This window comes from Austrofundulus limnaeus, unplaced genomic scaffold (assembly GCF_001266775.1).
Source record: "Austrofundulus limnaeus strain Quisiro unplaced genomic scaffold, Austrofundulus_limnaeus-1.0 Scaffold929, whole genome shotgun sequence".
Lineage (NCBI taxonomy): Eukaryota > Metazoa > Chordata > Actinopteri > Cyprinodontiformes > Rivulidae > Austrofundulus > Austrofundulus limnaeus.
Genome location: NW_013953331.1, coordinates 28329 through 38576, shown reverse-complemented (window position 1 = coordinate 38576; position 10248 = coordinate 28329). Strand labels below are relative to the sequence as shown.

The 10248-nt window shown below is 37.6% G+C and overlaps 1 protein-coding gene across 1 annotated transcript in view; it reads left to right on the top strand.

The window, feature by feature from the left end:
* The window catches only part of eipr1 (EARP complex and GARP complex interacting protein 1), a 49950-nt gene that overhangs the window by 12955 nt on the left and 26747 nt on the right, over positions 1-10248 (top strand). Inside the window, exon 5 of the mRNA XM_014029625.1 lies at positions 7287-7386. Coding sequence (XP_013885079.1) covers positions 7287-7386 — 100 coding nt within the window. The remainder of the gene's footprint in view (positions 1-7286; positions 7387-10248) is intronic.

Below are 10248 nucleotides of genomic sequence, written 5' to 3'. Positions count from 1 at the left end.
TATCTGAAAAAAATCTTAGAATATGAAAACATTGGTGAATGTCACAAATTCTCCTAAATCACTCGTACGCACAACTTAAGAACAAATCTGCACATATGAACAGTTCTTGCATGAGGCCCAATGATTTCTACATCATCAGTCCTTTTTTTCTGCTCTGTTGTCAACACGTACAGTAATGGGAAATCCAGACTCTTGACCGTTTTGCGTTAGCCATTAGCTTCACCATCCGATCACACGCTCACGTGGTTTCTGCGTACTCCAGCTGTTCTATAGAACCTCCTTGGGTGGTGCTCATTTGCCAGTAAATTTCCAACTCACTTTTCCCAGYAGCATAGATGTTTAGTTGTGTTTAACGTCAGCCTTGCAGAAAATTTGAATTTTTTTTGACAAAGTGCTTGACTTAAAAGTTTATAAAGTTCAGGTTATTATTTATCAGTTAACAACCAAACAATACTACCAGCTGAACTGAAAATAATTGTAAAATTAATTATTAAGCCATCACTGGATTAATAAAAAAAAAACTAATTAATTGCTGCAATCCTAATTAAATGGTCTGCAGTAAAAAGGTGCTATGTAGGAGCTAGTTTTACAGTCACACTTGGTGACAGATGGACACGGTTTAGTTCTTCAGAGAGTGAACCAGCCCACACACTCCATTATACCCAGAAACAAGTCTCCTCTACGTCTCTCCTCTTTGTGTGTGCGTTATTATTTTTCTCTGAATCGGACTATTGACTGGCCCACATCTCAGATTTTAGTCACAGCTCGATCCTTTTGTCTTACAGTCAGAGCTCCTCGCCATAACTCACTGCCTATGAGAATGAAAATCGATGGTCATTCCCCCTTCTACTCCGCTGTTCATCGTCTGCCTCATGATTGCTATCATTTTTAGACGCGCCAATCAGTTAGCGAACTGTAGCAAGTGTCTGCAAGGTAGAGATAAAGACGAGAGGGAGAGTGTGKGKGGGGGGGGGGGGGGTCAGCAGAAGGAAAGATGCAAAGAAGAAAGAAGATGTTGTGTTTTTATTTTTTACGTTGTGTTTTGTGGCATCTTGGTTTGTCCGTTCACCATTTCAGTGCTTGTTTTGGGTTTAAGATTGTTTTTTTAACGTGACAAGTATTTTTAGGAGGTTCTAGTTGTGGTACGGATGAAGGGAGTGTGTTAAATGTGTGTGTTGAAGGCCGGTTTGAGCAAGGCTGCTAGGTAAAGATTGATGGTGGTGGGCACCACCATCTCAGCACCCTGAGAGCTGTAACCCTCACAAGGGCACCACGCTATGCACATACAGTATATATTGTGTGTTTTTGTGTTGTTGGGCTGTGAATTCAATGCTGTGAAGCCTGCCCCCAATGCTGTGCACTATTGGCTTCCTGAGATGGATGGCTTTGGTCTACTGCCCACCTCCTCCATCTCTCTACAACAGACACACACACACACACACACACTTGTCCTCAGTCGTTGTGATAATACTGGCAGCTTGCACCAATCTGTGCATGTTTGTATGCGAGTAAAAAGGACAAAGAGTTGGTATTCTTATGATTTTATTTTTAATGTTTTGTGTGCGTGTTTGTCCACCTGCTCCATGCATGTTTGCATCCACTGTGGCGTGTCTGCCCGTTTTGCTCACATGTGTGTTTTCCGCTCGCTGGCGTCTCTCCACTCCCACCAACAAAACACTTTCTCCTTCCTCAAAATCCCCTCATTGTTTGGGTGGGCAAACATTTGAGCCTCTGCCCTGTTGTGAAGCGTGCGCCGAATGAAAATGTCGAGAAAATACACCCCAAAAGAGTGGCCAAACAAAGCTTAAGAAAAATCATGTTTCTGTGTGCTTATGTGTGCTTATGTGTGCTCCGTGGCAGTTTTCCCCCCCCTTCTTAGCCTTTCTCCTGCATTTACCTTCGATTGAGAGCTTTGCCAGTTGAGTGAATCGATTCCCGCGGAGCGGTTTGAACCAATCACAGCTCTAGGAGGGAGAATGCAATAGGAAACGAGGTTGATTTTCTAAAGGTGAAAGAATATTTTTATGCTATAATTGTGCGTGTTTGAGTGTAGATGCACTCATGTTATGTTGTGGGATCAGTTTGGGTGAAATGTTGGAGCCTTTCAGTTGTACGTGTAAACGCTTTACATCGAGCCTCGTTTTTAAATCTTTTTTTGTGCAAAAAACATCTTTACGTTTTGTTCGTGGGTCGTGCACAGCTATGCATGACAGAGCRTAGGCTGGTTTATTGTGATAACTAAGCATTGTTTTCACTGTGAGTGTTCCTAAATTTCCCTGCCCCGGCATCACAGTTTATGAGCTCATTGTGCATAAATGTGTATCACCACAATGGAAGCACTGATCAGAGTTTTATGATCTTTTTTTTTTTTTTTTCCTTTCCACTGCTGGCAAATAGAGGTCAGAAAATAATCTTGGTGCAGTTGAGGTTGGTGATAGGTTCATTACGGAAGAGTTTGAGGTTRTTAAAACTTCTGCCCATCATTTCTAATCTCACAGAAACAGCCAAGTTGTTAAAGTACTTTATCTGACTTACCTTAGTGCTTAATTATAATATAAAGTCAAATCCTTTTAAAGTATGTTACTTAATTGGACCAGAACCATAGTGTTTTGTAAAAAATGTACAGTAAATTAACTACACCAATGCCTACTGTCAAATGAATTTGGTTAGATGGATTAAAGTAATAATTTTTCTGAATTTTCAAAATTAGTAAAATATTTATTTTAACATTTTTGATTTTTTTAAGTCTGCTGGGGGTGGAAGGATCTATTTTTTTATGTATAGCTAGGTTTAGGAAATATAATTACTAGGGGTGGAACAATACATGTACCCGTATCGAACCATTCAATACAGTGCTTTAGATTCAATACACGCGATGTATCGAACAATACAGATTTTATAAATTTATTTTATCAACTTGTCTTCTTAAGATGCACTGTATTGAAGGATCAGTGGATCTGTGTTCGACTACTCCACCTAGGCTGCATTTTTGAGCGCAGATCCACTGAGAAACTTGCTGTTTCAGCAACGATTAATTTTAAAACTGTGCTTTTGAGGTTAAACAAATTATCATAATTAGTTTCAATGAATTCAAGTTAAAAAGGGCACAGAAATTTCTCTTTGTATCGAAAAAAAAAAATCGAATTGTGAGACTAAAGTATCGAACCGAACCGAATCGTGAATTTTCTGTATCGTTGCACCCCTAATAATTACCACARTATACAGATTTTGAGTCTGAACGTCCTGTTGTGACTTTTTTTCAAAGTAAGTTTGAAATAATCTGCTACTTTACATTACTCAAACTCTGATCTACTGTAATCATTTAAAGTCAGCTTTTCAAAGCAACTCCACTACATATAATTATTGTTAAAAGTTATGAAAACTACTGTAGACTTGCAATTTAATACTCTAGCAGTTCTAAAAACGTGATGCATTTTTGCAAAAACTATGCTCCTTTGGAAACTGGAATTGGATCTCACAAAATGCAACACAGATAAATGAGACTCTGAGTATGTTTGTTGGGGAGTGTGCTCTTGCTGTCACTGGCTAAATCTCATCCAGAAGGAGCAAAGGCACACGCAGATACACCCAATATGTTTGTGTAGGCTTTATATAGGACGGACTGGGATTAAACTCATATTCATGCAAAGCAYAGCGTAGAGGGGGAACAATCCTGAGTGCGAGAGACTTGCATAGTAAGACAAAGAAAAAGAGAATCCCTGTCCCTGACTTAGATATATGGGGCTGCGAAACCCCCACAGCTCTCCTTGACAGTATTTACATACTGTTCCAGATGCCAGCTTGTTGCAGAGCTCAAGGTCAAATGCACACAACTTTAGCATTTAATAAACGAGAAAAGCTATACAAGATGCTGCGCACCAATTTTCACTGACTTTTTATGTATCACATGAAACCGTAGGGAAGTATGTACAATGTATAAATCCCATTGCAATGAACAGATTTTAATTAATCCTGTGGTGTACTAATGAATATGCATTTGGGTATTTGTATAAGAGGAGTGATCTGTCATGCTATTTCTATTTCTAAGGTATGTGCACTGCGGTTTTTAATGCCTGTTTGCATATGGACTCATAGTATTCACATTCTGTTTAGTTGTGTTTCAGGGCTGGTTTTTAGAAGAAACCAAGGGTTAGGTCATTAATGATTTGACTCATAACCTTCTTCATGAATCGTTATTGTAAAACCTAAAAAGACAAGGTTTTGAAAACAAAAAAAAAAGAGTATAAATACTTTCCTCGTGTTGATATTTAACTTTCATAAAGGCATGCTAATGATATTCACCCTTCACTTGTCATTTTTATTGGAACCCTTTGGGTTACATGAAGGTCAGAATTATTAATTAACAAATAATTATAGTTTTACATAGTCTTATTCAGATGGAAGATGGGTTTAAAATCTGACAAAATGTGTTTAACTTCAACAGGACACTTTTCTTGATTTATCATTGATTTCAGTGTTTTAACCATTGAGGCCTAAAATGTTTGTGTGGTTCCTGCAGTCAGCATAGATTTGATGAAGTTACTTTTTGGTGTTTTTTTTAAAGGTATAACGCTCTGATGCATTTCTTTGTGTAAGACTGTATTAGAACATTGAAGTGGTTTTAGTATTGTAATCTTTCTCAGAAATATCAAAAGCTGAGTGCATGCATATAACAAAAGGAGAAGACATACTTTTTGACTCACAACAATCTTCCAGATATGATACTAAACTGTTAATATTCCTACCGGTACTCCTACCACCATCACTACCACGGCTACTAATCATCATCATCATCAACAACATAAAGAAAAATAAGTCTAATAAAGTTAAACCTTATTAAATATACTTCTTTGAGCCAAGATATTTTATTGCCTAAAAATGTAAAATGTCTCCCATTTGGTTAAGTTTAATTTGAAAAATATACAGAAATGATCTTTTTTTTTGTTTGTTTGTTGACATAATTTGAAGTCAGTGTTGTAAAGGAGACTAAGTTTGTATGCTTTGTGTGTTGCTGCCTGTTTTTTGCTTCCCGGGTCCATGACTGCTTGCTCCTCAGGAGGGCAGTAAAAGCCATCCCTCAGCAGCCTTGAATTTACAGCTCTAATAAACACTGCTCYTTTGCCCCTCTTCTACCTGCTTCAGTCCCGCCCCCGCTCTGCTTTGCCATCTCTAATGGCACTATGCATATTTGAAACCTGAATTTAATCCAAAAGCAAACTTCAGCTTTGTCTTGCCTCCTTTCCTTAGTCATTTCTTTTATCTCTCTCAAACACGCTCACCTTCTGCAACATTTGCACTCTCATATGTTGGCGTTGTTGCTACGGCTTCATTTTGACAAATGAGTCTGAGAAAATGGAGTGTCTAATTGATGAACTCCTTTAATAAAATGCATCATTTAGTAAACCTCTTAATGACAGCCATTTAATAACAGACATCCAAAACTAAATCCACACTGCATCCCCAGCTCTTTTGACCCAGATTAAGTGCAGTTACACTTCTTTATGGAAAAAGTCATTTTAAAATCCTTAAAAAGCAAATTTTGAGGCCAAATTTATTTTCAGCTCATTTCAAGATCTCTGACTTCGATGACGTATGGCAGGAATCAGTCGTAAAATAACTGCTTTTTGTTTTAGATTTTACTTCTCTTTTATCATTCTGTCTTCATAYAGCCGCTGAATTCATCCAAACTAAGAGGAAAGCACAAATGTATGCATGTGAGCTAGTCAACGCCGAGGGAGCAATGAAAAACACTAAGAGCAGCCCTGTGCACATAATACAAACTTTAAGTAGAGCGCAGTGAAGACTCACAGCTCCAAGAGGCATGCAATAAAGAATCAATACTCTGCAGACGGTTGTATGCAGGGAGCGATCAAARTAAAGTATGCAGTAAAAGCTATTTTTTTAGCAGCAGTGAGGCAACCGTGTGTTCCACTCTTGTGAAGCTAGATTGACAGAATTGGGCTGCAGGATTTGCCAATAAGTACTTTGTGCCAACCATGCATAGCTTAGTTATGTTATTGTCACTTTTATTGGCAATTAATATTTTATTCTAGAGTGTAATTAGTGGAGACTGCAGGTATCAAGTGACATGACTAACTGCACACGCACACACATAACCAATAACGCAAACCTCCTCAAGATGTTTATGATACTTTGCCAGGAAAATAAAAGAAGTGAAAAAAAACTTTTACATTTTCAGAATCATACAAATTTTTACTTTAAAATTTAGTTTTAAATCAGTAACATTTTATCATCAATCAGGTAGTTAGGGAAGTTGATTATTTAACAAAAAATTATGTATTTTTTTTTCTGTGTAGCCATTTTTACCAAAATGTTCTGCATTTTCAGATACTAAGTAATACAGCATTTAAGGTGAACTAAAGACCAAAAGAGAACAAGCTGCCAAGACAAATTTCTAGAGTTTGGCATATAGAAATATAATCTTTCCATTCAGCTGCTTCTTCTATAAATTATTATTTTGTCAAAACAGAAATGTCTATGATTGCCGTGCACCATTACATCATATTCCTAACTATTTTGCAATTTTATAGCTTAGTAATAAATGTTTTAACTAGTGATTTTTATTTTACTGTATTGTTATTATACATACTTTGTTCTTGCGGTTACCCAATTTTGGTACAATTTTGTTGCGCTTCTGATTCTAAAGTGCTGTTTTGAGGTACKAAAAGCCTAAAACAGATTAATTTAAACACAATATTACAGCCAGACTTTACAGGAGCCTTAAACTTGTTTCCTGAGCTGATTGTAGTGAGTTCTTCTTTGTGGTGTTTCTTTTTTTTCCTTCAGATGCTGTTGCCAGGGGATTTAGCAGTTGTCCTCCAATTGGGAGCCCAGTGGGTCATTTCCCTCGAATCCTCTAATCCAYGTCTCGAACAATTCTCTGAGTTCTATAATGTGATTCCATGTAAATGGGGGAAAATTTGCCCTTCACTGTAAAGTACTTTAAACTGTCAATAAAACTACAAAGGCAATCAAAAAGATGCAGGCCATTTGCTCTTTTGTTACAAAGCATTTTGACTGATGAGAATACATTTAGCAAGTTCCATACAAATAATGTTGATATGTTGCATATATTTGCAAACATTTTCAGAACGAACTTAAAAATATGAGATCAATTTTATGTTTTAACACAGATTTTACAGGTTGTATGTGTGGATTACATAGAAATTTGACCAATCCGTGAGTTCTCGATGGCCAGGAGTCTGGTTTTATGTAAGCTTTTGTTTGTGTTCATGTGCCACATGTGTGTCTTTGTGTATTTACAGTGTGCTGTGGGAGCCCATGGGGGATGGCAAGCGTGTGATTTCATTGGCTGATAATCATGCACTGCTTTGGGACCTGCAAGAGAGCTCCACACGAGCCACTGTAAGACTCTCACAAACTGCAAGCCAAACTCACCATGTAGACACACATCATATAGCACTATAGCTAACTCATTTTTTTTGTTTTGTCTTGTTAACAGAAGCATTCAGCCTTTCTCTGAGACAACAGCACTGGTTATTATTTTGTTCTATACGTAGCCATTCACTAATCTATTTAAATGGCTCTAAACTGGGGCTCATATCATGTTATTCAGGTCAGTTCTGTCCCACATTGACACACAATGAAATTAATAGACGAGTCAGAAGCCATTCCATCATTGTACAGATCCATTCAAGTGGTGATGTTTCAGTAATATGCGAGCCACATATAATCAAATGTAAGCGGCAACTTGATGGTCACATTTTGAAGTTCAAGTTGTAATTCCAGTTCTACTGTGCTGTTTCAGTTTTTCCATATTATGCAAAATCCACGTTTTTYGGTGATAAATGCATTTTGTTACGTACTTGGACATTCTATGAGTGCAGAAAATTTGAATGTAATTTCTCCCTGTGCTGCGTAGATATCTTTATTTTCGGTTTGGGTCATATTTTTCAACCCTGGTAAGGTCTGGACTTACTAACTACAATTTGGTGGTCTTCATTCTCCTCTGGCTCGGAGTCAGACTCTGAATCCAACATGTAAAGCTGGGTGGACAAGTCTTCCATTACATGGATTTAAAGAAACAGCGTCAAAATGAGTTGCTTTGAGACGGCTTGTGGAGTTACAATCAGGAGAAATTCAGATCAAAGCATTGCAGTTCCAATTTACTGTACTGTATATAGACCCCAACTCGATGATTTAAATGGGAAAAACAAGGCTTTAAATGCGTGATACGTCTCCAAAAATTCAAAATGTTTACACTTAAAATGCAAGTTTTATGAGATAATCGAGAAGAGGGTCTCTGCAGTCACTAAGTACGAGTTTCTTATTTTGTGGGAGGAGTTGACCCAAGACGTGATTGGTTAGATTGATGGTGGGGTTTGAAGAAGCTTGGGGGCTGCGGGGAGTAGCTTGGTCAAGTCGGGCAGGAATCATCTAGTTTTAGACCTAGTTTTAGATTAATTTTATTCATAACTTGAGACTTGTGCTATCTGTATGAAATTTGAATGACATACATATGGAGGGACGTGTAACAATTTGGCTCATGAAATTTGAAGTCAATAAATTATGTTTACATGTTCACAATAATTTTTATTTGAGTCATTTAATTATTTAAAACTGTACATAGGCAGTCAATAAATCACATTATTTTACTATTATCATTACTTCCTTTTTAAGTGGCTCCACAAGACAAATCAATTCGACCAATCACAATTAGGGAAAAATCCACCCAGAGCCGGCCCAAGGCTTAAGCAAACTAAGCGGCTGCTTAGGGCCCYGCAGCCACTAGGGGTCCCCGAGACAGACGCATGGTAAACTGAACTGACCATAGAGTTAACATTGAGACGATGGGCTTAATGGACGTGGGGTACGCGTGGGACATGTCCCCCTCACTTTCCGTATCTGTACCCTCTGTCTCCCCGAATTTTTTTTACCTTTACAACTGTTTAATCTGCTATTAAGATGCGGTAACACATTTTCCGAGCCGTCTTTAAATGGACCATGAGAACGCGGTGCTGGGTGTACACCTKTGGATCACTGAGGGGTGCAGAGCTGGMTGTCTGTGAGTTCTGGAGTGGCCGGTTCTGTTGGGTCAGGCGGCTGCTACACAGCCACTTGTGTTTTTGTTCTTTTACCCCAWAAAATGCTGCTGATACTGAYRCAGCTGCCTTCRCAGCARCTGCTAGATAATGTTCAATGAGCGGCCCCTCTAATATTGGAAAACAGAAAGAAGAAGAAAGGTGAGCAGGAAAAATTAGCAAGTACTGTATGTTAAAAAGAAAGGTGAACAAAGAAACTGGGGGTAGTACAAGATGCAGTCAAATGTGCTAAAGAAACATATTTTCTGTGATGGAAGGGCCGAGGTGAGCGTGACAAATCAGCAGGGCCAGGGCCACGAATGGGGACACATACCCAGCATGGATCCAGGTTAGCAGCTCTGCCTGCACACAGTCCTTCATCCCAGACTGGGTTTATGAGTTAAAATTACTTAATAATGGCCTGATATTTATGAAAAGCTACTTATTTAATAATATTTTAGTAACTTATTAGTATTTTTATTTGTAGGTTGCATGATGTCATGTCAGCTTAGGTTATGAATAGACCCATCAGTAAATTTAGGTGATTATCATAATTACACCTGTTCGTTGGGTAAAATTATTAATATTCTTATTTTAAAACAGGTAGTTGAGTCAGCACTGCTTGGCACAATGTCATGTGTTACAAATAAACTAAATCAAGAATAGAAAAAAAAGTAAAATGGCACTCTAAACTCGTTTGATAAATTATCACATTTATTTCCTGATCTTGGCCAGCAGTGAGTTTAAAACCAGGGTGATTCGTACATGGACTAGTTGATGTCTCTAAAATAGTAATGAAATCAAGTCTTTATTTACGTAGGTAAAAGTGTGTTTAGCAACCTGTTAAAATACTCCAGAATGCAGGAAACAGCATCTAATTTCATCAAAATTTCCTGGGGGAGAACCCCAAGAACTGCACTTGAGAACTGCCATTTCAAGGAACAAGGAACTGAACATTTTTAGAAAAAGAAAATGATGGGACTGCAATTAAGATTTTAATTCTGGTGTTCAAGATTTTTTAGATGTTGTTTTAAATAATATACTTCCATATTTTTTTCATTATGATTTTTAAATTAATTCATTTTTAAATGGTTTCATTTATTAAGCCTTACGTTTTGTAAATACTTTTTCATGTTAAGATTTGAATGTGTATTCAATGTTTTATTTATGTACTTGGTTTGCTACC